This window comes from Xenopus tropicalis, chromosome 1 (genome assembly GCF_000004195.4).
Source record: "Xenopus tropicalis strain Nigerian chromosome 1, UCB_Xtro_10.0, whole genome shotgun sequence".
NCBI classification, from domain to species: Eukaryota; Metazoa; Chordata; class Amphibia; order Anura; family Pipidae; genus Xenopus; species Xenopus tropicalis.
Genome location: NC_030677.2, coordinates 144203357 through 144226387, shown reverse-complemented (window position 1 = coordinate 144226387; position 23031 = coordinate 144203357). Strand labels below are relative to the sequence as shown.

The window sequence follows — 23031 nt, the reverse complement described above, 5'->3', positions numbered from 1 at the left end:
TTTTTGTAGTCAAAATTAATACATTTTTTTTACTACAGTACAGGAATCAATCTTTCTAAACATCAACAACAATAATAACGGTCTGTAAAATGATAGTTTATTTATAATTTCACACTGTTAATGTACAGTATAATGTCAATTATCGCACACAAAAACCCAAGTGTAGGCCAATGTGCTGGCAGGGAGCAGTGGTTTTGCAACAGCTTGTGCTAAAGGCTGCTATTGCCTGGCTTAGCCTTTGTAAACAAGGTGCATACAGATCAACTCAGACGATCTTACTTAGGTCAATCTTTTTAACCAAAGTGCTGCCACATGGAACTAGTATTAATTTTGATGTAGTGGTTGGTTTATACAGCATCCAACATGCAATACGTTAAAAAAGATCAGTTGAAAACCTGTTCAGTTTTATATCACATTACACTCACTGATACCTTCTACTTTGCACTAAGTAGTATCATGTTACTTAGGGAGAATATAAATGAATGTTGGGCTAAGCTTCTCTTACATACCAATCCATCAGAAGACCATGATCATTCCTCAGCCAGACATTAAAAATTCACTGAAAAAACAATTGACTCTTCTACTAAAAGTGCAGAATTGGTCACTTAAAAGTCCTTATGAAAGTTTAACAACAGGCAACAGAATCAGCTCAGTGATCTGAACCTGATCAAATATATTGTGTTGCAGGGAAACGGGAGCTTTTACAAGTCTTTTAGAATTGAAATTGTTCAATGCTTCTTAGCCTTCTTCTTCCGTTCAACTTTCACCGATTCATCGTGAGCTTTCCTCTTCAATGCCAGTTTGTTGGCCTGTGATGGGTAACAAAATGCAATACGTTTATATGCTTATACATTATACGCCTAAATAAATGTTTCTCTGAGAATATCCTTTGCTAGGACGACTGAGAATTTGGCATGGCTGAACAGCCAAAACAGTAGATTGCCTGATCCACAATTTTTACAAACCCTCTCCTCATTGTCTAAATTTGACTTAATGAAAAAATCAAGAACCTTATTGAATTCATTTTCCAGAGTGCCTGGACACAAAGAAAAAATTGTCCTTTAACATTGTGGTCTAGTTCATTCAGGGCTTCTTTTCAAGTTTTAATGAGGGCAAAGTGATTTGTGAGGCTATAGGCTACAAGGCACAGAGAGAGAAAACAGCAGCTTTCTTAACTTAGCAGTTTATAAGAATGTACCAGCTGAGACAGCAATAATAAATGTGTTAGGGGCTTGCTACACTTTTTCAAAACATTATATATAAGTCAGCCTTGTTAATGTTTAAAAAGGTATTGTCTAATTCTTTTACAAAAATTACAGTTCAACAGTTTTGCTGAGCTATCCCTTTTATAGCTATCAGTACATTATTTTCATTACATGCGACGCATCTCTCTATAAGTCAGCCTCACCTCCCGGACTTTGCGTTTTTTGCCAAACATGATTTTATTATATAGATATTTCTCCTTCTTCTTCATCATCATGATTGCTAGACGCTTCTCTTCAGTTTTCTCCTGCTCTGCAGCTTGTGTGCGGTCTTCCACTTTAACTTTGCCTGCTGTTATCCTAACATTTAGTTTCTGCGTATAAAAAATATGCAAGACAGGTAGCACCAGATAAGTACAGGGTAATATGACTAAAAATAATTAACATGCAAAACAGATGTAAGCACACCCTACTTACATTTTGTCCAACCTTTTTATTTTCTAGATGTCTTAGTTTCTTATCTTCTTCCTCCTCCTCATTTTCCTCATCATCTTCATCCTCATCATCTTCTTCTTCATCCTCATCATCTTCCTCATCATCATCATCATCATCTTCTTCATGTGATACAGAATAGGGTTATCAGAGCCACAAAAAGCATTCCCACCACCTATTGCTTGACCCAAACTAATATCAAAGTATGTCATTACCAGGATTCTCTCCTTTTTGCAGTGCCATCAGCCGCAGTTTTTCAGGAGGAATGTAGTCTCCCTCCTTCTCCTGGACAAATGGAGAAAGATGAGGGGGCAGAAGCACCCCGGGGAAATAGTCTTCAACAGGAAGAAGCATGCGAGCATTTACACAGTCAAACACCCACTGTGGTTGCAAATAATATCTGTAGGGAGATAATGAACATAGGACTAAACCAAAAGAAAATAAATATACCAGTCTCAGCAAGTTTTTCTTTACTTTACAGAGGAGGTTAACTAATATATATGTCATTACACATGAACTTGTATACATACACTATTCAGTGATCCTTATTTCTGTAATCATTCATGTTTATAAAACATGCTCTCAACAGAGATGCCACAGCATTCCATTCTATACTGTACTGCAGATAAGAAGTTATTTAGTACCTGGTATTCTTGGAAGATATATCATGTACAAAGGACACACAGGTATTGTGAATCTTCTACCAGGAAGAATAGCTATCACCTATCTAGGACTGACGTATAGGTCATTAAGAGTCTACATGGGATGTACCATCTTATGCATTTGCACAAACTTTGTTACTATGCATGTTCTTTAACTTAATGTATGTTTTATTAGTCGTTGCTTGGAAGTTCATAGCAGTTTCTTTGTTATTCGATGAATGTTCGTGAAACACAAATGGTATATTATTGAATCACAAGTCTTTGTGCACCTCTCTGGTTCTAACAAGTTACTTGCATATATAGTTGACTGCTAAAACTGAAATAAATTGGTTTATAACAATTTACACAGGCAATGTATAGTAAGAGTCACCTTCACTATAGGTGTATGTAAACATTAGGAGTCCACTATATAAATAAGCTCAATATCAGAGCTTTAATTTAAATTAAAATATTAGATAATTCATATTCTTAAGCTTTTCCTTTGCAACGGGCAGGCGGGGGAAGATACTGGTTCATAAAAGAAGCATGCAGTCAAATGTAGTTGATCTATTTATCTTTTTCAATACACAAGGGAATTATAAAGCTGTATGGTCATAAAAAGTGTACAGTAAACTTCATAGAGCATACTGAAGTTTAAAGAATCACAGACATGCAAGTCTAGTAATTGTGAGAAAAGACTGGCATTATTATTATTATTAAAACGGGATAAGAACTTATCTTTTGCTAACTATACTGGCTTCTATGAAAGTTCTACTCAGTAAAGCAAAGTAGAGTTAAACTAAAAAAACTGTATATTAAAAGGTGACAACACTTTTGGATATGTTATCTTAAGAGAATTTTTTATACTGTTTATTAGTTCTGACTTGGTTTTTAAAGGGACAATAAACCTTATTTAGGAATGATGTTTAGTATATATTCCTATAAATGGATTCTGCAATATAATATAATTAGGAACCCTCTTTAGTATGAATGTAAGAGTAAAAGCACATATGCAGTGTTACCTGTTTATAATCTGAGTCTGTATGCTGGGCCGGTCCACTATATGGTGTGTGATAGATGGGTTTGCGCTGTTATAGGTTGCCCCAATGCAGACAGAGGCATCCCAAGATACCTCACCCCCAAAACTCCTGAAAACACATAGCACAGAGAATGAATTAGCAGAGAGAAATGTGGATATGGCACTCAGCAAGACCTAAAACAAGTTGTTGTAAATCAGATATGTTAGTGAAAAGTTGTGGTGTGAAACAGACAAGGAGCAGGTGCAGGGGCTAAGCTGATAGTTTCAGGCATATCGGCATCCACTCACGCAAATCCACTTAATCCCCCAGTCACAAATAACTAACTAGAGGAAAGTCATATCAGTGGACAGAACCTGGGAACGCCCCTTTCTTACCGGATGATAAAGGCAAGGGCATCACGTGGTACCTCACGATTTAAAAAGAACTTTAGCCCCACAAACATTGACTTGTGTTTTTCCTCCTCCTGCAGTTGCTTCTTTTGCTCTTCCTCCTGCCCTGCATTTTCCTGTATAATACAGAGAGATATATCAATCCTGTTCCATATATGTCCACATGAAAAAATGCATTTTTGAGTGAGCAGACTCTTACCTTTTTTTTTTTATTAAAAGCAGAACAAATCCTTGGAAACACCTTTTGCTCCCAAAGGTTTCCATTATCATAGAATACCCATAAACATGGAAATTTAAATTTCTTCCCAAGAGGGTGCTGACACTGGGTAGGGGAAAAGCTACCAGGCAAGGTGAAGCAGCTAGGCTCACATTAAAAATGTCACTACACATTTTGTTTTCCCCTTTCTGAAGGTTTTTTGTTAACTTAACTTGAGTAGCATAATTAACTGAATGTAATTATCCTATACAACAGGTCACTTACCGGATCAGCAGGGAATTCATCTACCTCATTTTCCTCCTCAGGTTCACTGGGAATTACTCGGGAGAGACTAGCACTCAGAGCAGCCAATTTCTGCAATATTTAAAAAAAACAAAAAACCATTGGGGGAACAGAAGTCAACAGAACCAGAAAACAAAGGAAGGTGCAGTTGCTAATATAAATAAAGAAAAGGAATAGATTAGCACAGAGAAAGCCACTAAATATTAAGATTAAAAAAAAAAAAAAGATCACAGAAGGGAAAATATCAGAGACTGATCCAGAGGCTGAACATTAAAATAAAGAATGTGTTTTTTTCCAGGTGTTTACCTCCATGTAGGCTTCAGTCTCCAGAGCATATTTATCTTCATTATCTGACTTAAGATCAGCTTCTGAGAAATAATCTAACTGTTAGGATATAAGAAAAAAATAATTAAATAGCACATAGTTGTTCATAAGAAGTAAAGGGGACAACAACAGTGTCCCACATATGGTAATAGATTACAATTATGTTAAGAAAAGGCCTGGGGGTATATATTGGAATAAAATGATGACAAAAAAAAAAAAGTTTTTTTTTTTTTTTTTTCAAGTGGCAATGGGGCTGAAATTAACAGTGTGCACTGCAGAGAGGGAAGCAACAACAATACACCACAAAAGGGACAATATGCAACATATGAATCATGGAGACAGAACTCAATTAAAGGAAAAAAGTTGTCTTTCTTTAATAATGAAAACAAGGTGCTAATTATTTGCTGTGGGTTCCTAAAAAAGAGAAGAACTTCCAACTTGTAACACAACTCACAATTGACAAGGAAATACCACCAAGAAAGAACCTTATGAACTACATGGAATACATTTCTAGGTACCGTGGACACACAATGTAGGATGCAGGCTCTACCTTTGGTGGGTACTGTAGATTTAAAGTCTGGTAGAGGCGGAAGTTCACAAATCCGAGCAGCGTGGTATAGAATTCTGTAAAGGTTGCCATGACTCTGTAATCTACATCTGTAGGGTGCTGGAAAATAAAGCATGATAAGCTAATGTCATCTGGCTTCCCAAAATGGAAAAACATTGTTTTCTAATAAAGGGGAGTATTGCCAACAAAAGCCCATAATCAGACTAAGGGTTCTGGAGTTTCTGCAGAATTGGGGAGGAGAGCTAGAAGGATGGAAACCACACATGAAAATGATAAAAAAAGGAGAAGATGAAGACATTATATATATATATATATATATATATATATATATAGATAGATAGATAGATAGATAGATAGATAGATAGATAGATAGATAGATAGATAGATAGATAGATAGATAGAGAAGTAAAATAAGAGAATGAAAGAAGAGGAAAGAAAGTGGAAAAACAAAAACAGAAAATAAGAATGTAACAGAAACTGAATATGAACAGTGGGAGGTAATGTGAGGATTCTAGGCCTGAAGTGACAAGTGTGTGCTCCCAGCAATGCAATGTAAAATGACATGTTTGCCCATAGGAAATAGTGAAACTGTAATAGAAACGACCACGTGAACTCACATAGTCAGAACCTAAAATAATGTAAAATGTGTACGGTAGCGTAGCTTTGGAGGAAAAAGCCGGGATGGCCCAAGCTTACTGGGCACCCTAAGCAACCCGGCCAGTCACCTTGCCCTCCCCCCAATTACACATGTGTAAACGAATCCACACCTGTCCAGTGACACCAGGGGGCGAAAGGGAGGAGAGTGCAGTGATAAGTATTGGCAGTGGGTGCAAGAGAGCAAGGACTAGGGGTAGGCAGAAGAGGTTCCTGCCTAGTGCTCCCCGTGTTGTGCCCTAGGCAGGTGCTTCTTCTGCCTACCCCTAGTTTCTGCCCTGGGAATAAGTAAGTAACTTTTTGAGCTGGCACAGGAAGTGTATTGTTATTATATATGGTGACAAAATGCCCTCTTGCTTTATAGCACAGATTCTAGATATACAGTAACTGCTGTATAAATTTTCCCTTACTCCTGTTTTTGAACCATCCATCACTCTGCCCAAAACAGTGGACAGAGTCCATTACAAAGTTAAAAGTAGTGATATTTATAAATGTGGGTACATGTAACCACTTGTGGTCCTGTCTCCTCATTAGGTCAATGTCGACTAGGATTGAAATGAATAAAACACGAATAGAAATCTACATAGATTTCAAATCCTTTGTACTGCTATTTCAACATAAAAATAGTCTGGGTGGCACAAATTGTATCAATTAGTGGCTGAACTTAGTATGTTGTACACAGCGGTATTCTAATACAATTTGCAACTGGTCTTCATTTTTTATTATTTGTTGTTTTGCATTATTTGGATTTATTTTCAGAAACTCCAGTTTGGAATTTTAGCAGCTATATGGTTGCTATGGACCAAATTATCCTAGCAACCAGGCAGTGGTTCAAATGAGAAACTGGCGAACCATCCCCTTTAAAAAAGTTAGAAAAAACAAAAAAACCTACAAGGGACTGGAAAAAAAAAGTGCTCATACATAGACTCTAGTGGCTATTTATGAAGAGCAGAACAAACAAAAAACATAACAAAAAAAAATCTTACAGCAGTGTGTATTTTAATGCCTGCGTGGTGCTGACCCAGACACTGGCAGATGAAGAAGTGAGAAAAGCCCCAGCTATCTCTCACTTTTGCAAGTCATCAGCATAATACCAAACTGCACAATATGAAACTGGCCCATATACAGACCAACTGCCAGTAACCCAACAGGAACACCACCAGTGCTATCCAGATGGAAGTTACCTGACATATGGACTATTTATGGTAGCCAATATCACTTTGTGCACTTTGCCCAATATGAAAGCAGATAGAAAGAAGATAGCGATAAGGAAGAGGTTTGCTCATCTACTATTCTCCTACCCTTTCAGATAACAGCACCTTTTTATGTTCACTTCTTAGAAAAACATTATTGATTTTGGTACAAGGAGCAGACAGGCACAGTTTTTATAAATCCAAAACCCCCTGAAACCTAACAAAATAACCTAGGGGCACACTACTGCTGTTATTCTCCTAAATCTCTCTATTGCATAGATATAAAACATAACAAAACATTAATTACTGCTCATCACAGATAGTAATTATCTACACGATCCATTAATACAGGCATCATCTTAAGATTGAAGAAACATATGACCAAGCACCCAAACAATGCCTTTCCATCTGGATAAACAGAAATCATACCTACCAACATTTGAAAAACACAGAGGGACAAAAAGAAATGGCACGCACAGCGAACATTCTTTGCGATCACACCTCCTAAATAGCACTCCCGTTTTACAAAATTTGGCAAGTTATTTAAAGTTAAAACACATTTCTGGGGGTTATGGGGTCTTGTTTTATGTGTTATTACATTTTTGCTGAAAAAGGTGAAATTGCCCTTTAAGCTGAAAGTCTCAGTTCCCCCAAGAGACCTGTTTAGCTTATTAGTTACAACTATATCTAAGTGCAGGTGTTGCTTGTTAAGTTTTCTGGGCTCTCTGCCAAAAGCCTACTTGGAAGCCCTTGTAAATACATGAAACAAAATGCCTCTTATTTTCAAGAGAAAATATATTTATAAAGTGTGGATACAAAGTATTCATTTGTTATCGCTTAAATGTAACTATTAACATATTTAATAGTAAGAAGTGCCAAGGACAGTTTTAACATAGTCATGTCTGATCACTGTATTGTATTTTCAAACTAACTGCATTGTTTTAGCACAGTGAGAAAACTTACATCATGAGAGAACGCATAAGGAGTGATCCATGTTACAGTCTGTCCCAGGATGTCTGCTTGGTAATAGATTCCTTTAATTGACAGGAAAACCTAAAGATAGAAAGTGGACATGTTGAGATGAAGGTGATCTCAATTGGTCATCAATGGATATGACAAATGACCACTGCATGCAGAAATAAAAAAAGATTTTTATCACACATTCAATATTATTGGACAGGCATGAGAATATGCTTATTAATCGTGACCTCTTATACTAGGCGTTAGCTTGCTTTAGTGCTGCAAAGCTTATATAAACTATAAAGGGACTTTTAGGGAATACTTAAGGGGTACATAAGCCATAAGGGGTACATAATACCCCTTAAGTATTCCCTAAAAGTCCCTTTATAATTTAAGTTTTAAGGAAAGACCTGCATCAAGGGGATATAAGAAAGACAAATGCTGGCAGGCCCAAAAATCTGTATGTGGTTAAAATATGCCCTATTTTTTTATGGTTCTATGGTTTTATCGTTATGATCAGATTGACTAAACACAAAACCGTGTGTATGGCCAGCTTTAATGAGAGAAATCTCTACTCCTATGCCTTGTAAACAATAGAAGTGTAGTACCTGAAACAGCAATGGGGATAAATGACTCGGAGAAGGGAGCATTAACATTGCCCAGTCTGTTGCACATTTGCTGAACATTTGCTGAACCCTATGATTGTTAAACACTGTTGTAGGGAGTAGTTATACAACAGAAGATCAAGTGTCATATGTGGCCACTCCTTTACGTAAAGATCTGGACCCACAAAGGACCCAGGCTCTGCCACTATAAATGACAAACCTGCTCACAGGAAATTATCTACAAAGTAATCTTTGCTATGTATATTTACAGCTGTTCTATCAACAAACCTTGGTCTCTTCATTGTCTGCATTATGGAAAGGCTTAAATTAGTGCCAATAAAATGAGAAGCAGGGCTGAAGGTACAAAGTTCCACTTTTCTGTGCACACAGATGTGTGCACCTCTAACACAAGATGCAAAATGCAGTTTTCCCTTGGGGGGGTAGGATGTATCGATTTAACATGTGGACAAAACAAAAACTAGTATGCTGCGAGAAAAGGAACTGATTGGAGTGTCACACTGGAGTGAAAACTATTTGATTCCAACAGCACTTCCTTGAGGCCATGTCACTGAGGCTCTGCAAATAGCAACTATAAACTTTTTTGGGCAAGAATACACTGCACAAATTAGTCTAATCTTAAATGTAATAAAAATGAATACTGGCAAAGTGTTCTGAACAAAAGAAATGTGGACTAATGTGGGCTAATTTAGGAGGGCAATTAAAGGGTTTCACCTTAAAGTGATACTGACACGAAAAAACTACTTTTCAAATTATGAATCTACATAAAAAGTGACCTATAGGTCATGTTGATCTTTTTTCACTCTTAGGGCTGGTTTTGTATGTAATTGTTGCTTGAAGTTCCTAAACCTGACTGTTTTGCCAACCTGACTGTCCCTTCTTAGCCTGTCAGTTACAGCTTTTAATGCTAAAGGACTCCTGCTGCACAAATATGGCAGCCCCATCATAGGGGAACATGGGGGATCAGATAAGGAATGGAAAAGCATCAGCAAATACTTTTATGGCAAAATTATAAACCTCATGCAAAGACAATGTTTTGATAGATGTAAAAAAGTTTTCATTTCTGGTATCAGTATCTCTTTACGTTTCACTTTTAGTATGATGCAAAATTTGATATTCTGAGGCAATCTGCAATTGGTCTTTAATTTTCTGTGGTTTTAGTATATTTATTAAACTTTTGTTAAGCAGCTCTCCAGTTTGGATTTTCAGCAGGTATCTGGTTGCTAGGCTTTAAAATACCCTAGCTATCAGGCAGTGGTTTGAATGGGAAACTGGAATATGAATAGGCGAGTGAATGAACAGAAAGATAAGTAATAAAAAGCAGGAATAACAAAAACATAGTAGCCCCACAGAGCAATAGTTTTTGGCTGCTGGGGTCAGTGACATTCTTTTTAAAGCTGAAAAGTGTTGAAAGAAAAGCAAATAAGAAAAAATAATAATTTGAAGACCAATTGAAAAGTTGCTAAAGTTAGCCATACTACATACATACATAGATTTCTCTCCCTAACGACCAATTTCAGTGTGATCTGACAAATCCATCAAATTATTGTAAGGTTAGTGGACACAGAACGATCGTACATTTAGTGATTTTTCATCTGGCAATCGATTGGGCAGTCTTCTGCTGAAATTTTGCCACCCCCCAGCAGGCCCGGACTGGCAATCTGTGGGTTCTGGCAAATGCCAAAGGGGCTGCTGTAAGATGCCATATATGGTAACTATTTATTGGGCTGGTGGGGGGCTGTCTGGGCCTATTTTGAATCCCAGTCCAAGTCTGTTCCCCCCAGAGATTATACCTTTCCTTCTCCTTTAAGTATCAGCTATTCTATAACATACTACAGGTTAACCTAAAGGTGAACCACCCCTTTAACCAGCTGGATTCCAAATAGATCTCACTATTAGTCTTATGTAAAACAAGACTTTTGTAAAGTAATTATGAATCACTGGTATACAATATGAATGTTCTTGCTTATAATTAAAGGGGTAGTTCACTTTTAGTATGTTATAGAGTGGCCAATTCTAAGCAACTTTTCAACTGACCTTCATTATTTATTTATTGTTTTGCCTCCAGTAAAGATTACCTGTAGCTTAGTTTGGAGTAAGTATACGGTAGTGTTTTATTATTACATTTTATTAAAATGGAGATGACAGGAGATGGTCATTCTGTAATTCAGAACATTCTGGATAACGGATCCCATACCTGCATTTGCCTTTTTCTTGCTCAAGTATTTCCCATTCTGTCATAGCTTAGAACATGCTAAATACCAGCATGTTTAAAATGATAAAATCTTGCCTTGGCAAGGTTTTTTCATTATGCAGGTTATGCAAGTTTTCATTATACAATATACAGGATGGCTGCTTTCACAAAAAACAATGGGCCCGAAATAAGGAGTGCTATTTATAGCATGCGTTAAAAATCTTATCACTTCTTATTTTTCGCTCGATTCACTAAAAGGACACTTGTCATAATTAAGAAGCGATGTTCTTGGCGTTATTTATCTTGCGACGACATATTTTCAAGCAACGTGCTGCGTAATATGTTGTGCGCTGCGTAATATATTGCTTGAAAATATGTCGTCGCAAGATAAATAACGCCAAGAACATCGCTTCTTAATTATGACAAGTGTCCTTTTAGTGAATCGAGCGAAAAATAAGAAGTGATAAGATTTTTAACGCATGCTATAAATAGCACTCCTTATTTCGGACTTTAGTGAATCGGGCCCAATGTATCATGTTAATAGCACACACATATTGCTTTTTGGCTTAAAAGGAATGGAAAGTCCAAATACACCAAATTGTCCAAGCAAAGGCATATTTCAACAAAACATCACACTGCACCTTAAGTTTGAATTTGTTGGTTTGTTTTATTTAATTTAATCTTGGCTCTATCTTTATACATAAGAGACAATGTTGCCTTCTTCATTATCAGTCCTCCACACAAGCATGTAAACCATTAAAATTTCTTAATAGATACCAGAGTTGTATCCCTGATGTCTATCTGTGTGTGTATGTGTATACATCAAGGTAATTAGATTTAAAGGGTAAATGTACTGTTCCACATTTGATACATCCATTAATTTTAAAGGGTAAGTACAACTACACAAAGCAGTTAGATTTCTCTTTAACTCTTCTGTGGCCTGATTTGCATATGCAAATTAGGATTCCGATTTGGTTCGGTATTCACCCAAATCTTTCACAAAGGATTCAGCTGAATCACAATAGTGGATTATGTGCATCCGTAAAAAAATATAATTTACAGAATTTTAATGGCTTGTGTTTAATAAAGAAATGTATTACCAAGGAATAAACGTACACAAACTTTCCAATTTAAGCCTACGCCTTTACTGGTTCCTGTTTATTTTGCACTTACAGGTGCGTGGTCCAGAACTCACCTTACGCAGCGAACGAGAAGCAATAACATAGTTGAGAAATTCCACACTCAAACGACGGCACAGCTGGATGGTCTGAACGTGGCACTTTCCCGTGCGAGGAAAAGTAGAGAAAAGAAAGCACATGGACAGAGCATCATCTAGGTCACGAACTGCATCAATAAATGTTGGATACCTGCACAAGGTAGACAAAGTATAACACATGTAGAATAGTCTGTTAAGTCCATTGTGCTAGTGTATGTCATCTTATCACCAGCTTTGATTTTGGATTTTGGTTTTAAAACCCCGTGCCATTTTTGCAAGCTACTAAATTGCTTCTCTCATCCTTTCATCACTTGATCAGACCCTATCAAGACAACCAAATCTGTTAATTTAATTCTGATGTTGGTCATGTGTAATCAGCACTGTAGAAAATGCAATGTAAAAGAAATGTAATATGGTATAAAAGAAGCAGGGAATCCAATTATAATCTCTATACAGATTATTATACAGGTTATTTAAGAATGCTTAGCACAGGCAAAGAAAAGAGATATGTGGCATCTATCAACTACACCAGTGCTGTCCAACTTCTGTGGTACCGAGGGCTGGAATTTTTCTGACCTACGTGGTGGAGGGCCGATAATGGAAGCCAGTTTTGACTACTCCCCTTTTTGAAACCGCACCCACTTGAAACCACACCCATGTTATCACAGGACCATACCCATATTAATGGTTGTAGTACAGCAAAAACCTGCCCTACCCTGCCTGTGTGTGCCATACTCTGCCTTCCCTACCCTGCCTGTGTGTGCCATACCCTGCCTGTGTGCCATACTTGGCTGGTTTGTGCCATACTTGGCCTGCCCTACCCTGCCTGTGTGTGCCATACTCTGCCTGCCCTACCCTGCCTGTGTGTGCCATACTCTGCCTTCCCTACCCTGCCTGTGTGTGCCATACTCTGCCTGCCCTACCCTGCCTGCGTGTGCCATACTTTCACTGTGTGTGCCATTCTTGGCTGGTTTGTGCCAAACTTGGCCTGTGTGTGCCATACTCTGCCTGCCCTACCCTGCCTGTGTGTGCCATACTCTGCCTTCCCTACCCTGCCTATGTGTGCCATACTCTGCTTGCCCTATGATGCCTGTGTGTATGGCACACACAGGCAGCATACAGTGACACAATGCTGGCACTGCTCCTACAGTCTGCACAATAACTATATATTAAAAAACTTTTTAATTGCAGTACTACCTCAGTATATGTTCTTTTTGTAGTGTGCAGGGATTATTTGTGGGTTTCTACTGCTCCTGAGGTGTGAACAGGGGAACAATATGGGTGATTACAGCCTGAGCCTGAGGTATGAACACTGCAGGGGGTGAACAATGCAGAGATTAAAAGGTGTGAACAACACAGGGGATTACATATTTAAACAATACAGCCTGATTACAGCCTGAATCTGAGGTGAGAACCATGCAGGGGGCCAGTTAATCACAGTACTGATAGCATTTAAAGCTTACACAAGAGTAAAGGTGGCCATACACGCACCGATAATATCGTACGAAACCTCGTTTCGTACGATATTCGGTGCGTGTATGGTATGTCGTCGAGTCGACCGATATCGCAGGAACCTGCTGATATCGGCCGACTCGCCGATCGGACCAGTTGGAAAATTTTGATTGGGCGCCATAGAAGGCGCCTGATCAAAATCTCCCTTCAGAGCTGAATCGGCAGAAGGAGGTAGAAATCCTATTGTTTCTACCTCCTTACCTGCCGATTCAGCCCTGAATGGTGTGTGGCACATCTGACGATGTTTCGTGCGACCGATGGTCACGTGTCACGCCACGTGTATGGCCACCTTAAGCCATCAAAGCAGTCAGACAGGTGGGGGGCCACACAGAGGGGGGTCGCGGGCCGCCAGTTGGACAGCACTGAACTACACTATTAATGCTTGTCTAAAAATAAAATTGATTGGTACAGTACAATAAAATGGGTTCTTTGTGATGACAGTATTCTTCAAAAAGACAAGCAAAAAGAAGTACAGGTATAGGACCTGTTATCCAGAATGCTCGGGACCTAGGATTTTCCAGATAAGGGATCTTTCCATAATTTGGATCTTTATAACTTAAGTCTGCTAAAAATCATTTAAATATTGAATAACCCCAATAGGTTTGTTTTGCCTCCAATAAGGATTAATTATATCTTAGTTAGAATCAAGTACAAGGTACTGTTTTATAATAAGAGAATAATAATTTTAAATTTTTTTTAAAAAAATTAGAATTATTTGCTTATAATGGAGTCTATGGGAGATGGCATCTCCGTAATTTGGAACTTTCTGGATAACGGGTTTCCTTCTCTTTATTTTCTTGTATACATGCCTTTATTGTATATAGGATATGAAATTGCTGCCACCTACTGTTTGTCTGCAAGCATCACATTCGATAAATGCAAAGTTTACATTTACCTGTAACAAACTCCTACAGTACATGTTTGAAGCACATATATGGTGCAGGATAAAGTATACACCATGAGAAAGGCTTCTGCTAAACCTGGAACAACAGTGGCTCATTCCCTTTATATTTATATTTTAATACATTTGTATATGTCAGCTGAATATTAGTTTGCAGCATACTCAACTTTAGAATTTTAGTACTGTACTTCTGTAGAGAGGTGCAAAATAGATAACATATAAGAGACCACTTATCAAGGAGGCACATCCTTATGTCAAATAAGATTCAATGCACTTAACATTAAACAGCAAAAATGATGCAGTTCCCCTTGGGGCATTAAATGTCTAGTGGACTTGATTCATTTGCAGTTCTACTTATGTCACAATACATATGTACTTATAGTGCTCATTAACTTTCTACTTACTGATGTGGTGCAATAAGACAGCAACTCATCAGTAATTAGGGATCAGTTTACTGCTTCTGAATTAATAAAACTAAAGGTTAGTTAATTTTTGCACTGGGGTATATGTGTAACAATGGAAGTAAATGAGGGCACGTATTCCAGTCCACATACAAGTCATCAATTCCACAGATTATACATTAATGGGCTTATTTATCAGTTTTCAAGAGTGTTTCTCTAATTTGAATAACCTCGCATTTAAAAATTAACTCGAATGGTTGCTTATTTCTTAAAAATAAAAAAAAACTCGAATTTTCAAGTTTACAAACTCAAATAAAAAAACTCAAAAAACTAATATATCTCACACTGAAAATATGGCTTGACTTTGCTTAGGAAAACTCCCATTGACTTCTACATTAACTTGCAAGCTTTTAGTTGCTAAATTTTTACATTCGGGTTTTTTTTTACACTTAACAGACATTTGAGTTTTTGAACAATAACTCAAATTTTTGCTAAAAAAAACTCGAATTGTTAAAAAATTCAAATTCGAATGTTGAATTAATCTCCTTCCTAAATCTGTATAAAAAACATGCAAAATTCTCATAAATGGGTGCATATCTGTAAATATAATTTTATCTTTTATGCAATGGCATCAGAGACTCACTTACTGGCTGGCCTGAATGATTTTATGGTAGAAAAGGGAATGTACAGGCAAAAGGTAACACCAAACAGATAAGAAGATAAAATGATAGAAGCAAAGGATGTTTGCGCGAAAAAAATCGGAAAGGTTTTACCGCTGTTTACAATTGTTCGGTACGAAAATGTTGTGACTTTCGGATCGCCAATACAATATTATTGTGACTAATACCATTTTTTTGTAAGCATTTTCGTGATATTTGCGATCTTCAGAAATTTTTGTTTCCAATCCGATTTTTTCTGATTCGGATTCGTGGATTAGTAAATGTGCCCCTTAGTATGTTTATTTGGTAGAAGCTGTGGAACATTTACTAATTACATGAGGTTTTGCGATTGCCACATTTACCAAAAATAACTGCCTATGCCAGTTAAGGAGACCTAAGTTACCTTTTGCTCTGTTACAGATTGTTCTATTCTTAGTAAGTTTCTAACTTGCAAATGGCTTACCCCCGCAGCCAAAAAAAAATATTTCTGTCAGCTACAGTGATTAGCTGAGCTAGTATAGTTCTCTCTTTACAGGCTATGAGAAATACTTGTGTTTATTCCTTCAGTTATTCTACAAAAAGGCCAATTGTGCCCAGTTTAGCTGTATGTGTGAATAACTGTGAATTAACCTGCTTGGGCAAGCTCCTTTGGCAATTGGATGTCAACAGAAACAGAAGCACCCTTATAACTTTTATCTCCCATACACAGCCCAATGGGAGGCAGCAGAAGACACTATTTTGGTATGGTCAGATCTGAGAGCACATTACATTCATGAAGATCAGGTAATAAGCATGCCATGCAAAACTGCTTGACTTCCGCACTGCATGGTCACCTCAAAACTACATACAGTGCCAGTAAAACTTCATTAAAGCTTTTTTTTTTTAAATGAATTACACAGGCACACACTGAGAATTTCACAGAACGAAAACAGTGTAAAAAAAAAAAAAAATAATAATAGATATTTTGGCCCAACAAAACTGTGCATGTTAGTTTTTGTACTTTCCCTTAAAATCCCCCCTGTTAAATATATTGGCACAACTTACCTTTCCTTAATGATATGATCCAGTTTGTATGCAGGCTTATTATCCCTGATTCTGTCCACTGCATCCCATTCACGCTTTCCATAGGCTTTGCGAAGACGACGCACAAAAACCTTTGAGTAAATAATGAAAAGTAAAAAAAAAAAAGTTTTAGGATGAATTAGAGAGCAAAGGAAATTCCAACTCTCTGCATCTAGATCTAGATTAAATGCTGTGTTTATTCTTATTCTCTCCTTTTCCAAGTCTCAACTACAAATTCAGACTCAGCACATCAAAACAACAAATTTTTCCTAAACAACTGTATACCTTTTATTGTTTAGAGAAAGAGGGTTATTGATGCTCATGTCTGCTGCTGCATTTTTTTTTTTAAAGTACAGTGCAATGTATCTCTGCTAGTGTCAATCTAGGCAAATACTGAGGGATCAATCAACAGACCTTGTACTCTCTGAATTTTCCTACGATTGGTTCGTGGAGTAGAAATTTTATGTCCTTGAGAAGATAGAATGTCCGAGGCGCAGTGGATCCCTTGTTAACCTTCTTCTTGTGCTTGGGTTCATGTGGGTAGATCCCCTTAAGGATACAAAGGCGTCTGTTGGAAGCAAGCATTCATGCTAATCAATTTAATCAATAATATGTTAATGCACACTTATTTTTATTTAAATAGCTATATTTTGTTGAGTGTTTTACATTGTAGGAGGTATTTCGCTTATGACAATGTGTTGAAGAACAACTGTCTTATCATTTACATTATAATGTCATATTGCAAGGAACCCTGGTGACCCCTCCTTTCTATTTGTATTAAATACTTGCTTTCCTTAAAAGGAAAGATCTGTCAATCTAAGATTGAATTATTTTCTATTGTGCTAGTCAGGCAAAACAAACCTTACTTACACTATATAAATTTGATAAATATTGTTTCCTTGAAATCCACAATCACAGAAAGCAGTGAAGTGCCATTTTGTGCGCATTGTTATTTAAACAAACTTTGCATTATAAAAAATATCTGGTTTCTGTGCCAGAATGTGGGACCTAATGCCCATGATGCACAATTGTACACCATGAGCAGGTAGGGGGATTGTGAATAGTGCAATGACATCTAGGAAGTGCAGAATAAGGTGAAAGTAGCTGCCTGCCCCAACTGTATGCATGAGCATAGAGGTGGGAAAGGAAAAATATGATTGACAGTTGGAATTTCAAAATAATTTTATAACAGGTATGGACATTTGAATAAAAAACAGAATCTGAGTTTCACATTTAATTTGAAAAGGAACTGTATTATACAGCTTATGTCTGAGTGACAGGTCCCCTTTAAGATGGGCAAATATGGTATGTCCTGTTCATCTAGGGCAGTGCTGTCCAACTTCTGCGGTGCCGAGGGCCGGAATTTCTCTCGCGTACATGGTGGAGGGCCGCTAATGGAAGCCAGTGTTGGCCACTCCCCCATTTGAAACCACACCCATTTTATCACAATGGTCGCTGCAGGGATATCAACCATCATTCATATGTTAAAGAATTATATTATGTCATATTAAGACACACCCTTAAATCCATATGCCTCCTCCTCCCCTGTGGATAGCACAGCAACCCCCAGCATATAATTACACACCTTAAGGACCATTTAATGGCTATTTCCAACTGCTAACAAACTCCCAGAACAAACCCCTGCCAGGTTCACCTCCCACAGGCAGCATAGGGCAAGCAGAGTATGGCACACGCAGGCAGCACTCTGCCTGTCCTATGCTGCCTGTGGGTGCCATACCCTCCCTGCCCTATGCTGCCTATACACAGGCAGCATAGACCAGGCAGTACATACAATGTCTGAGGTGTGAAGAGGTGAACAATGGGGTGATTACAGCCTGAGCCTGAGGTGTGAACACTGCAGGGGTGAAAAATGCAGAAATTAAAAGGTGTGAAAAACACAGGGGATTACATATTTAAACAATACAGCCTGATTACAGCCTGAATCTGTGGTGATAACCATGCAGGGGGCCAGTTAATCTCAGTACGGATACCATTTAAAGATAACACAAAGTTAAGACATCAAAGCAGCCAGACAGGTGGGGGGCCACACAGAGGGGGGTCGAGGGCCGTATGCGGCCCGCGGGCCGCCAGTTGGACAGCGCTGATCTAGGGGAAAATGCCCCAACCATGGGGTGGGTCAAATTGGGTTAATATGATTGTTTGTGAGATTGTGTATACACATCAGTAGAACAATTCGTTCACAGACCAATGGTTAAACATATTTGTTCCTCTCCACCAAGAGTCGCAGGGGCCCCCAAAGGAGGCACGTTACACCACTGGTCAAAGGATAATAAATTACAGGCACAGCTATTTACCCACCTGAAGTCAGGTAGACTAAGCTGCAGCTTCTTTCGTGCTTTGTTCCTTGTGATGTAGTTGGTAGCAGAACCTCGCTCATACTGAAAAAGACAGAGCACATAACTGAAATGGTTGATCTGGTTGGTCTAGATCAGAGATCCCCAACCTTTTTTTACCCAAGAGCAATATTCAAATGTGAAAAGAGTTGGAGAGCAACACAAGCATGGAAAATGCTCCTGGGGTTACAAATAGGGGCTGTGAGTGGCAATTAGGCAGCCCCCTGTGGACTGGAAGCCTACATGAGGCTATGTTTGGCACTACACCTGGTTTTTATGCAACCAAAACTTGCCCAAAAGCCAGGAATTCAAAAATAAGCAACTGCTTTGAGGCCACTGGGAGCAACATCCAAGGGACCGGTGAGCAACATGTTGCTCACGAGCCACTGGTTGGGGATCACTGGTCTAGATACTAGACAGTTACTAGATACTGATGTGGAGTTTTCCTCAGACCCTCAGAGACAAAGACTTTGATGTTCCTTTATAGGTTTTCCTGGTGTGACATACAAAAATAGGACCTCATACCCATGAGAGAGGTATGACTTGGTTTAGGAGCCTCACAGTCTGAATGAAACCTTGAGAGGCAGAGTCCCCATATGCTTTATCAGAACAACATAGGTTTGTTATTACCAGGGCAGGATTTATGCCTCCCTTCTTTCTGGGGTAAAAAAAAGAAGATAAACTATGAAATACTATAAATACTATGCTGTTAAAGGGGTGGTTCACCTTCAAGTTAACTTTTAGTATGTTATAGAATAGCCAATTATAAGCAAATATCTAAATTGGTCTTAATTATTTTTTAATGGTTTGTCAATTATTTGCCTTCCTCTTCTGCCACTTTCCAGCCTTCAAATGGGGATCACTGACCCTGGCACCCAAAAACTCTTGCTCTGCAAGGCTACAATTGTATTGTTATTGTTACTTTGTATTACTTATTTTTGTATTTAGGTCCTCTCCTATTTATATTCCAGTCATTATAACCACTCCCTGATTGCTAAGGTAATTTGGCCCCAGCAACCAGATACCTGCTGAAATACAAAACTGGAGCACTGCTAAACTTTGAGTGAAATAATTAAAAAAAACTACAAAAAAAAAGGAAGACCAAGTGCAAATCAGCTAAAAAAATTGGTCTCTACATGATACTAAAAGTTAAACTCCAAGGTTAACAACCCCTTTAACAGCCTACCAACATAAACAGGGAATTGTCTTGTACTTCCAAAAAACAAAGTTTGTTCTGTTTTCTTCAGCTGCAATGCTATATTAATAACAGACAAATTATTCCAAATTTGGCATTGCAATGCAAGGAACTGAGGTATGTCACACAAAATCACCATGGTCACTGTGACTGAAAAGCTTTTCTTAAATTATGTTAAGCATGTTGCTAAAGCCTAAGGATTTTATTATGCCAATCTTAAAAAACAAAAAGTCACAGCAATTAAATTCAAAATATTCGACCATCTCTTTGATTACCAAATCGAGATGATCAAATTGCTAGATGATCAAATTGCTTGATGATCAAATTGCGAGACATCATCCCTCATACATGATAAAAGGTGCTGTTTGAACCTGGGCAAATTTAGAGTCATAGCCCCACTTGTGTCTCATGTTGGATTGCCACCTTTACTGGAAATAAAAACCAGCCTTCCTATATTTTTATATTTCTTCCATATTAATAACATTGGCAGCAAGCATCATTTTTACCAGCAAGGTGGCAACCCTAGTCTCATGTTCCAATTCTTCTTTAACAGTGTAAGTTCTATTGAGCCATGACTTCTTTACCTCCTGTATCAGTTATATATGTTTTTATATAAGTTTTTATATGCAATTTGTGTGTTCACAATATATACCAGTATATAGTGTTGCAGAATATGATATTAATAACTAGCTAAAACCTTACAAAATGATCTCCCTGCTGTTGAAATACAATTCCAGGCACACTGACAGAAACAATAGTCATGTGCTAAAGATTTCAGAGCTAGTCAGACGCAGATCTCCAGGTTACAGAATTTCAACTTTTCTTTTTCACCGTATTTTTTTTTTTTTACCAACTTTGCGCCTGTCAGAAAGCGATTGGAATATTCCTTTTCTAACATGTGGAGGGCCAAGTGTGATGTAGTCCTTATCTTCCCACCTCCCGCATGTACATAACACTGTACTGAGTGTTGCCAATCATATATTAATACACCCAGTGCTAGTCAAATGCTGATCTCCAGGAGTTGCAGAACTTCAACTTTTTTAACCGTATTTTTTTAACAAATTTGTGCCTGTCAGAAAGCGATGTTAATATTCGTTTTCTAACATGCGGAGGGCTAAGTGTGATGTAGCCCCTATGTCCCTACTTCCCACATGTAACTAATTGTACTGAGTGTTCCTAATCATATATTAATACACCCAAACATTGACCATAGTTTTAGTTGTATAAAAATGGGCATAAAAAGAGTGTGGAATACCTTCTTTTTCTCCAAACCACCCATCTCCGCAGATTTCCCTTGCGCAGCGTCGGACCTCACACGTGTTATCCCGTAAGCAACAGCGAGGGCCGCTTTAGACGGCTATAATAATGCATGCTGAAGAGAAAAACAGGCAAGCTAAAAGACATCTATAAGAGGTCCTAGTAAGCTACTGGTGAAGCTACTAGAGCCGGAAGTTAATAGCTACACACGTGATCATGACGTGAAACAAGTTGTCGGAAAGATTTACACGTTTGTTTCAGTAAAAGTTGGCAGGGGGAACCTTTTGTTTTCAGGCACCGCATTTGAATGGACGCTGACATTTTCCATTTGTTGTTTTTATTATGTTATTCATTCGTTTTTGTAAGTTATCTTTTTTAACGTTGCAGTTATAATTATCAATATCGGAGGGTGGCTGAACTCAATAGAAATCTTTGCGAAGCTATATATATATATATATATATCAAAATCTAGGAGCAGACTACCTTTGTGGATCTTTTAAGGGGCACTGTAAAACTTTCCAATTATTTTTTTATATTTCAAAGGAAATAGTAAGCACCTTTTATATAATTTTTTTATTTTAAAAACTAAGTTTCCAGTTTAGTGCTATATTTTTTTGGCTACATCCTTGTGTAAAGTATGGCAAATCCAACTACCTTTCCTCTTTTTAATCTGATTTTCTATTGGTTTTTGAGTTATCATGGGCCAGAGAAATTAATTACTGTATAACATCAAGCCATGTCAAATTTAGAACTGGTAGAATTTACAAACACTTAAGGGGCCCATTCATTAAAACACAAATGTTTGCCAATTATAGGAGAAGAAAAGGGAAAAACTAAGTAAGCTGTATCAGAAAGGCCTATGTAAATACAGCCATAAGCATTTACAGTAATGCTGCACTGAGTCCTCTATCACAAGAAAAACAGGATTTCTTGTCTTTTTTTTGTAAACATGATGTTCCAGTATCTGACTTCCTCTGTCAGAAATAGCCTTAATTCCCGGGGCCAGAATCTGCCCAGTTCTCTCCTCTCTCCTGCTCCCCCCTCCCTTAGTAATGTGTGATCTCAGCTTTAACAGCTAGAGACTGCAGGAAGGAGGCAACTTAAAAATGGCAGCTGCTATCTTACGCAAACGGAGAAAGCTTCTAAAGCGGTTTACTCGGGTATGGTCATGGTTTCTGCAGAATAAATATATTGTTCTAGGTGGCACTAATGTGGAAAATCTATTTGCAGTAAAATGCTAAAATGACTTTCCTTCTCCTTTAAAAGCATGATTCAGAGTAACCACAATAATTTCTGATGTGCGAAAATTCTTTTTTTGGTCGTATGAAAATATTGTGGTTGTGATCCGAAAGTCACCAAATTTTCGTATCTGAATGATCGTAAACGGTGTGAAAACCTTTCTGGCTTTGAAACTTCAATGCATGATTTTGCCTCCCATAGGAGTCAATGGCACTCTGCAGCTCCAACCTGGCCTAAAGAAAGTCACAATACCGAAACTTGAATGAATAATGAAATGGTTGTGGTCTTTGCAAAAAGGAATACAACGAATTTAACGAAAACCACGAAAAAGTCGTACTATTTTAACAATATTATCGTAGTCAATACAAAAAGTTCTAAGAATTAGAAAAAAATAAGATTTTTTTCTCATTTGTGGTCAATCGTGCTTTAATGAATGGGCCCCTTAAAGTTAAAAGT

General features: G+C 37.8%; 1 protein-coding gene across 3 annotated transcripts; it reads right to left on the bottom strand.

Moving 5' to 3' along the window:
* Nucleotides 1-21474, bottom strand: pes1 (pescadillo ribosomal biogenesis factor 1). Of its 3 annotated transcripts, none has more exons than NM_204079.1 (15): nt 21335-21399; nt 18850-18929; nt 16945-17098; nt 16513-16622; nt 11975-12146; nt 7966-8055; nt 5138-5254; nt 4570-4647; nt 4246-4335; nt 3750-3880; nt 3358-3483; nt 1910-2094; nt 1680-1819; nt 1409-1576; nt 1-809 (listed from the first exon to the last, which is right to left on the bottom strand). In NM_204079.1, the coding sequence occupies exons 1-15, from the start codon at nt 21356-21358 to the stop codon at nt 729-731; spliced, it is 1746 nt and encodes a 581-aa protein (NP_989410.1). In that variant the 5' UTR covers nt 21359-21399; the 3' UTR covers nt 1-728. The 3 variants fall into 3 exon arrangements, with proteins under 3 accessions (NP_989410.1, XP_031753331.1, XP_017947382.1); XM_031897471.1 differs by having other exon boundaries at nt 76-809; nt 1680-1816; nt 21335-21474; XM_018091893.2 differs by having other exon boundaries at nt 76-809; nt 1680-1813; nt 21335-21474.
* Between the last annotated feature and the right edge of the window lie 1557 nt (nt 21475-23031).

What these genes read in the sequence shown, in the direction of transcription:
- pes1 (NM_204079.1), bottom strand. Translation starts at nt 21,358, where the DNA reads ATGGGTGGTTTGGAGAAAAAGAAG. An exon ending in GTGGTTTGGAGAAAAAGAAG is followed by an intron (nt 18,930 to 21,334) that starts GTATTCCACACT and finishes TGTCTTTTTCAG; the next exon opens with TATGAGCGAGGTTCTGCTAC. An exon ending in CTTCTCGTTCGCTGCGTAAG is followed by an intron (nt 8,056 to 11,974) that starts GTGAGTTCTGGA and finishes TTCTATCTTTAG; the next exon opens with GTTTTCCTGTCAATTAAAGG.